An 8,845-nucleotide genomic window follows, 5' to 3' on the forward strand; every position below is an offset into this window, starting at 1 on the left:
CTTGAACTGAATCCATGGTTGTATCTTTTGTTTAAATTGAGTATGTGGTCAAAGTCACAGAGAGAACAATCAGTCATTGCTCTTGAATGTTACATAGCTTGTTACATTTCCCTGAGGAACAGTCCCCAGCAGTGAAGTTACATGTGTAATCATGAGCATGTGTTACTTTGTCAATATAAGTATGGACATACCGTGTTTTATTGCACTTCTTCACTTTATTGGGCTTCATGGATGTTGCTTTTTTTGTAAATTGAGGGCAAGAATTCTCACCAACAAAAATATTATGACTCACTTTATTGTTATATTGGCTTTATTGTGGTGGTCTGGAACAAAACTTGCAATATCTCTGAGCTATTCCTGAGATATTGCTCTAAAATGGTTTGTGTGTTTGTGTGGTGGAAAGTCAGACAATCCAGGGCTCAAATCCCAGTTTACCACTCAATAGCTATGTGAGCCTTAATTTTACATCTGTAATTTGGGATAATAACACCTGCCCTATAGAGCTGTTGTAAGAATTAAATGAGATAATGTGGGTAAATAATTTGGTACATCATAGGTACTAATTATTATTGTATATACTAATCCCTGAGAGCCATGAAAAGGACAAATGGTTACAGAGGCACTCACCACTGGATGTTACTCACCCAGGCAAGCAGGTGCCTGCCATTTGGCATCACAAGCAAAGGGGCTTTGACCAGTAAAGCTTTAGAGTAGCAAATGCCATGGAAATAATTGCATAGTTATGTAGAGAATTACCTCCAGCCAAGAGCACCTGCATACAACATCCAGGAGCACAAGTAAAGTTTAGAACAAAACAGCAACACCAGAGATTTACATTGTTTTTTTTTTCCTTGCAAAATAAGACTCCAGGAAGAGCAAAGGAGATTTATAGATTAAACTGCCAACTTTTCAGAAGAAAGGCAATATGTCAATCAATCATGTATCAGATGCATGTCTATACTTATGTGCCTGTAGTCTATAGCTTAACTCTCACTAGACATCTCTTGACAGAGCTCTCTTGCTGTCACACATTGAAGTTATAAAAGCCCAATATAATGACTCTTTGTAATTGTCTTATTTTATTTTCACCTGCAAAAGCTCCTTGGCAGATCCTCGCCTGTCCACATCCATCTCAAGACAGCGATTTAAAAAGTCACGGAATACAGCCGACAGTCTTTCTGGATTCTGGAGCTCTGGGGTTCCATTAGTAGCTATCAGATATAATGCCTATAGAAAAAATTAGAAAAATCTATTCAGCACATACATATTAGGATTATGAGCTGGCATAGAAGGGACAAATCCAGTTTCTTCTGGTTTATACAGTAGATCTTAAAAATTATTGTATACATAATGGCATTGACATATATTTCAAAGTTTCTATAACATTTAGAAATTATTACTCTCGGCAGTAACTAAGGTGACAGTGAGATGCCCTATCCCCCCAAAATTGGAAATAATGTTATGAGGTTGTTCTGTGAAAGTTAAACCAGTAAAAATCCTTATACTATAATGAATGTGTGATGAACCAGCTAGAAAATTAAACCAAGAATTGCCTGTGAGTCTGTGACTCTAAAGAGTTGGGAAACACATATACATCCCATCATGTTGACCTGAGTATATATAACCTCTGGAAGGCATGGTTGCAAAGGTGATTGTAATTTATTAAGTGTTTATCTGGTTTAAAGAATATTTGTGAGCAGCCCAGGGATGAACAGAGTCCAGTATAGAATTAGAGAAGTACAAAAAGAACCAGAAGATGGCAGTGCCTGGATGAGGGGTAACCTCTGGGCCCTAAAAACTCAAGTACTTTTGTACTGTGGCAAATGTATGTCTAAAGATTTTAATTAAAATCCCCCTGAAGGTCTACCTATGAGAAAAACTGACATTAGTAGTCCTGGAACCAGACAGTTATGTATCCTGCTATAAAATAATAAGTTGCAAATAATACTGAAATCACTGTTGTGTAAGGCTATCAGTGAGAGATATCTATATATTCATGGTTTGTTGATGAAACCAAAGACTCCAGGCAGAGAGTCAGACCCAAGACCATGATTAAGTCACAAAGCCCATCATTCAAAGGCTCTTGACAACCAAAAAAACTGGTGATTCATTGTTATCCTCTAAGCAAATAATTCTAGGGCATTAAGTATGCATCAGGTATTATATTAGACATTCGATATCTAAAGATGGATAGAGAATGTCCTATATTCAAAGGCCACACACAATTTAGTAAGGGAGAGAGACATAGAGAGATTCAATACAGTGAGATAAGACCTAAGCAAGGAACTTAGCAAGTGTTAAGTAAACACAAGGATAAAGCAATTTACACCAGAGCTCAGAGAAAACTTCACATAGGAGGTTGGCATCAGAACAGCATCTTGAAGGTTAAGTAGGAGTTTTCCTGCAGGTATTGCCACCAAGGTTATCCTGCCTATGCAACCAATCCCCTAAATACTATGAAGACATGCTACCTCCTGAACTTGCTTGGGCTTTGCAGAAAATTATTAATCCCTTTTCCTCTTCCCCACTATGGCTCCTAATAGTATTATTAAAAGTACTGGAGGCCCTGTGCATGAATTTATGCATGGGTGGGGTCTGGCTGGCCTGCCCCAATCGGGGCCAATGGGGGCTGGGCCGGCTGGGGGGAGAGGGAATGCAGGAAATTGGCTGGCTGGCCCCACCCCCAAACAGGCTGGTTGGCAGCTGCGGTGCATGTCATAGCAACCGGTCACTCTGGTCATTCCGGTTGCTTGGCTTTTATATATATAGATTTCTATCACCCTGGCTGGTTTGTCCAGTGGTTAGAGGGTTGGCCCAAGTACTGAAAGGTCTCAGGTTTGATTCCAGTCAAGGGCACATACCTAGATTGCAGGCACAATCCCCGCCCTGGTCAGGGCATGCTCGGGAGGCAACCAATTGATGTGTCTCTCTCACATTGGTGTTCCTCTCTCTCTGTCTCTCCCCCTTCTCCCTCTCTTCCACTCTCTATAAAAATCAATGGAGAAAATACCCTTGGGTGAGGATTAACAATAATAATAATAATAAATTCTTTAAAACTGTATTTTTTTTACCAAAGTCATTTTCCAGGCCAGTTTTCAACAGCCGGTGAGAACATCTCCTTTCCAGAAACTTCCAGATATATACTTTAGAAAGGGTTAAGAAGGACTGCTTATTCCAGTGACCATCAACCTATCACCCTAGCATGCACTAGAATCACCTAAAGCAGTGGTCTGCAAACTGCGGCTCGCGAGCCACATGCGGCTCTCTGGCCCCTTGAGTGTGGCCACGAAGTTTCAATCGCACTGTAGGTGCGCGCCTGCACGTGGTATTTTGTGGAAGAGCCACACTCAAGGGGCTGCAGTTTGCCGACCACTGACCTAGAGGGCACTCTGGTCATTCCTAGAATCTTGTTAAAAAACAGATTCCTGGGTCACCCCATTGTAAATCAGATTAGGTAAATCCAGAGAGGGGCCCAAGAATTTTCATCTGATAAGTTCCCTGCTGGTTCCAGGACCACTCTGAAGACTGGTTTATTCCACCCAGCTAATTAAGGAACAGGCTAAACTAGAGTTTCCCACAATCACCTGGGGTGATTTAAAAAATTCGCCATACCCAGTTCTCAGCCAAGATCAATTAAATAAAAATCTCTGGGAGTGGAACTCAGGCATTGGTATTTTTTAAGCTCTCCAGGAGATTCCAATTTACAGCGAACATTGAAAACCAGTGGTCAAGGACTTGCGTCCCACTTAGTAACTCATAAGTACATCAAATTAGAGAGCCACAAAGTCCCATAGAGGGGGATTCTCTTGCATAGTAATGAGTGAGAATTACAATGTAACATGTTTATACGGAGTGAGATGAAACTTTTTACCCTCCCCAGGATATTAAAAAAGCTCACATTTAAATACTCCAAACAAACAACTTCCTGTCCTTCACCCCTCCTATCTAATTTTAAATTCCTTTATTGAAGAACAGCAAATGCAGGTGGCAGCTATTAGAACTTCCATGCCAAAATTCAAGTCAGTGGCAAATCTAGTTTTAACTAAAAGGAGGTAGTATATAAAAAGAATCCATAAACTGGCTTTTAGGAAGGTATTGATTGGGGTAAAATCAAATGGTGCACATTCACAGCAGATAAATTAAGTTCAAACAGTGTTTTTTGTTCTTGGATAATTAGTGCTTGAAGCACATGTCCTCACAAAAGCATCTTAGTTCCCTTATTAAAAGAAAATTGGTTACTGCAAATTACATTTGCTGCTTCCTCCCAAAACTCTTCTTTCAACTGGCCACAATTCTGCCACACTCTCTGTCCTTTGCTTGCTTGCTTTCTGCTCTGTAGCCAAATCCAGCCCTAAATAAACAAATTTCTTTTCCTTCTTTCCACTCTGTATATCTTTTTGCATATTATACTGTTTCATTTTCTCACATTTTGTTTAGTATTCTTAGCTTAATTCATTCTACTCCATATAATCTTGGTCCTCACAAGTACACATACATCTCTATCTGTCTTTCTCACCTCTCTCAATCCATGCCTAATTACCTCAGGAAATGCATGTCCCTCTTTCCATTCCATTTATGAAACACACACACACACACACACACACACACACACTTTGATAATAGTTGTGAAGGCTGAATGGTGCTAGTGATAAGTGTAGCCAGAGAGAAGAAAGTCCTGTAATTTTGAAGGAAAATCAAAAGTAATAAAGGAACCAGTGCTATGAACCTCTGCAGCACTTCAAAGAGTGCATATGTCCTCTTCTGAATTTCTATAAAAACAATGGCTGTGGTTTTTGTTGGGGGTGGGGCCAATGGTGGTGGGCCGGGGGTCTGGATTGGGAACCTAATAGATGACTCCTTCAGTTTGAATAGTGCTGATCTGCTTACCCTCGTCCCCCATTTAGGTATCAAATGCAAGGCTGCCTTTTACTCAATGCTATATCATAAATATTGTTTGATGTTTTAAAAAATTCTTCAGAAATATTATTTTGAGGACTGCATAATAGTTCAGCATGGGGATATACTATAGTTAATATTGTTGATATGATTTTAAAAAGTTGAAAGGAAACACCAATATATGAACTGTGGTTCTCTCTGGGTGGTAGGATTATTGGTGACTTAATTTTTAAAACATTTTTCCATTTTCCAACTTTTCTACAATTTTATTATTTTAAAATTGTAAAACATAACTTAAATTTAAAAGGCTGTGCTGTCCAATTTACACAAAAATCCTTATCTATTTCTTTCTGTCTTCCTAGGTTTCAACCTGCTTTTCATCAAGTACTACCACTTGAAGGAAACAAAAAGCCAGATGATTGATTTTTCAACTGTTGTTTTCCTTTAATTGCAACAGTAATATTTTCAACTAATTTCCATTACAAAAATCCACACTTTCAGTTATATTATGGTCTACACTGGCCTTTGTGGACTAGCCTGGGAAACTACTCACTATGCATAATGCCAGTTCTATGGGAACATGCACTCTGAGTTTCAAATAATTAACTTGAAATGAACTTTTGGAACACATCCTGTGTGTCAGCTGTAAAAGGAAAACTGCTGCCCACAGTCCTGAATATGAGAGACAAATACAGTTGTAGCCAATACAACAATCACAGCAAAAAAGAATTTTACTAGCAAAGTTAAGTCTTAGATGAAGAAAGACTGAGGAAAACATATCCAGGCATGAGTGATCACATTTTGGTTTTATCTGAGTTAGTGAAAACTCAAGGAAATTGAACGGGTATTAGAAATTAGAGATTTCCCTTTTAGTTGGCGACTTCTTCTTCTTCTTCTTCTTCTTCTTCTTCTTCTTCTTCTCCTTCTCGATTAAGGTATCACATATGTCTCTTATCACCCCATTGCCCCCCACCCCACCCCCACTTGTGCCCTTATCCACCTAGTGTCTGTGTCCATTGGTTATGCTTATATGCATGCATACAAGTCCTTTGGTTGATCTCTGCCTCTTCCCCCATCCTCCCCTGCCTTCCCTCTGATGTTTGATGGTCTGATCAATGATTCTCTGTCTCTGGATCTGTTTTTGTTCATCAGTTTAGTTGGTTGCTTCTTAAGAAACCAAGAATCATTCTTGAGTTCTCCTTCCTCAATCAGCAGCCTTCCTCTCCCCCACCTTTACTATAATCAGTCTACTAGTTTCTGTTAATGCAACCTACAGAAATGTCTTTCATACCCATCCATTTCTCTTTATAACCATTGTCTCTGCTTAAGGTTGAGTTTCTCTCGGGCTGTACCATAGCCTCCTGATTGGTTTTCTTTACTCAAGCCTTTTTATTCTTCAGTCCATTCTCCTTACCAAGCAATCCCATCAGAGATCTCATCATGTCATCCATAATTTTGCTTTGAAAAAAGTTAGTGGCTCCCCATGATTCATTGATGTGGTTTTCAATTGGGTTACCCCAAATTCCCCAAAGGACAGCTAAGAGGAAAAATAGGTGGAAGAGAGAGATAGGTGTAGAGATTCTAGGACCCTGTACCCACACATATCTGTTTCAATCTAAAAAATATTTATTTTTTCCTATTTATTTATGCTTCCAAAACAAAGTTTCATTTGAACCACTGATCCAGAGGATATAGTAAAGATTCCTGAACAAGGCATATAACACCCTTAATGATTTGGCACCTGCTCACCCTTCCTGCCCATATCTGTTTTCTTCTCACCTTGGAGTCATTCTTAGTCCATACCCCCACACATGTGCGCATAATGGTCAAAGCTATACACACCAATTTGTTAATAATTTCCATAACTGGAAATGTTCTTTCATATCTGCCTAAAATGCTTTCCCCATTTCCCTTAAGTGCCTACTGAAATTCTACTTGTCTTTTAAGCTCTATTTCAAATGGCAATTCATTTTTACAGACTTTTCAATCTCTCCTAGATAGATATGGTGATCAACCACCTCAGTTTTCTGGGGACTGTCCTAGGTTTCAGCACTGAAGTTCCCATGTCCTTCGATACCAAGCAAAGTGGGACAGTTGGTCACCCTGCAGATTGAGTTAGCAATTTCCTCCTTTGAGTTACCACAGTCCTTTGTTCATATGCCCATTTTCACACTTTATTGTGTATACTTGTTATGTCTTTATAGGTCTGCCATCCTGGACTATGAAGGTGGAAATTGTAACATGACCAATGCTGGATTTCATGGCAATGAACTCAAAAGAGGGGCTCAATAAATATTTCTGTTGCTGAATGAAATGAGAGCCAAAAATATAAATAAATTTAACTGAGCTAGGAATATAACAGATGACATACAAAGTATTGAAGCTCAGAACCTAAAGTAAACTATTAAACATGGCAGAAGATACACCGAGAATGACAAAAACAACTTTTTGTAGTTGAACAGGCCTGGCATGTGATAACTTCTAATTACTCATTCCTCAGTGTGGGAGAAGGAAGAGAGATCCATGAGCAGTATATGTAAGGAGATTCCATTAAAGGGATGAAAAACTAGAAAAAGATGACCACAACATGATAATCTGCTTTGGGCAAACCCAGAGAGGAAGGGGAAGAATAAGTGTTCTCCAGAACTTGGAACATAGTTCAGAAATTTAGTCTTCTCTGACTGATCTTCAACAGAAAAGGTGCTTTTCTTTAATATTCTGATACACCATTGAACAAGGTCTGTTTAATTCCTAAGTAGAGTTAATATAGGCCTTATGATCTAGTGACATTATTTATAATATTAGAAAGACAACCCTTGGCCCCCAAATGGTGGCCGTATGCACTGAGATATACCTAGAAGTTTGTGATGCTCTGGAATTCTTAATAATTCAAACATCTTTGTAATAACACACAAACATCACAGTTTTCACTGGCCCCAATGTGCAACTAAATTTACCTAAGTACTCAGAGAAAACTATTTTACTCAGTTGAAGGAATAATTCATTTTACATTATTGGCAATTTTCTCAGCTAAAAAAATCAAAGCAGTCATCTTAGAAGTTACCACATTTCTTCAAAATAATCCATATATAAATATTCATTAAGGCAGTTTTACAATAGGACTAACCATTTAGTTAAAAAGCTTCAGTTTCTGACTTTAGTTCATTGAAACAGTTTATAAGTTTAGGTTAGAATGTTAGAAAACAAACTAGGGGACTTACATGGAAATACATTAATAACCATGAGAGGCCCCAGCACTGATATAAAGACATACTTTACAAAGAAGATAGACTATGGTACAAACATTTCCTTTTAACTTGAATACTTAAAGCTCAAATTACATTTTTCCTATGGATATTCTGTTATAAATGGTGAACAGGCTCCCAACCTAGTTCATATAAATCTATTTAACATAAAATGAAGTTTAACTATAAGACCAAGAAGAAAGGCTATTCATCTAAATATAAATATCTATATAAATACTATGTGCATGGGGAACATTAATATTTAACATTTACTGAATAATTACTATTAGCTCATTTAATCCGTACAACTCTGTGTAGTAGACTCAATTATGATTCCCAATTGACAGATAAAAAAAACTGAGGCCTGCAGGGTTAATATTACAACTAGCTTAATATCACATACCTAGCAATGAGGGATTCAATATTTGAATTCAGGGAGTGTAAGTTCAGAGTCCATTCTCCTGACCACTATATAGAGACTGTACACAGTCTCTGAGGTAGGAATTCTCCTACCAGAGGCAGACAAGGACTCTTCAAAAAATGAGGCATATGTGGACTATAATGAACAACATAAACTGATTAACAAAAACAGATCCAGAGGCAGAGAAGCATTGATCAGACCGTCAAACCTCAGAGGAAAGGCAGGGGAGGGTGAGGGTAAGAGGGAGAGATCAACCAAAGGACTTGTATGCATGCATATAAGC

General features: G+C 38.4%; 1 protein-coding gene across 8 annotated transcripts in view; it reads right to left on the minus strand.

The window, feature by feature from the left end:
* The window catches only part of PAK3 (p21 protein (Cdc42/Rac)-activated kinase 3), a 397,698-nt gene that overhangs the window by 9,029 nt on the left and 379,824 nt on the right, over positions 1 to 8,845 (minus strand). For all 8 annotated transcript variants that reach the window (XM_014538815.1, XM_005865195.2, XM_005865194.2 and 5 more), the window contains one exon: positions 1,090 to 1,227. In XM_014538815.1, coding sequence (XP_014394301.1) covers positions 1,090 to 1,227 — 138 coding nt within the window. The remainder of the gene's footprint in view (positions 1 to 1,089; positions 1,228 to 8,845) is intronic.

Source organism: Myotis brandtii, unplaced genomic scaffold (assembly GCF_000412655.1).
Source record: "Myotis brandtii unplaced genomic scaffold, ASM41265v1 scaffold199, whole genome shotgun sequence".
Classification (NCBI taxonomy): Eukaryota; Metazoa; Chordata; class Mammalia; order Chiroptera; family Vespertilionidae; genus Myotis; species Myotis brandtii.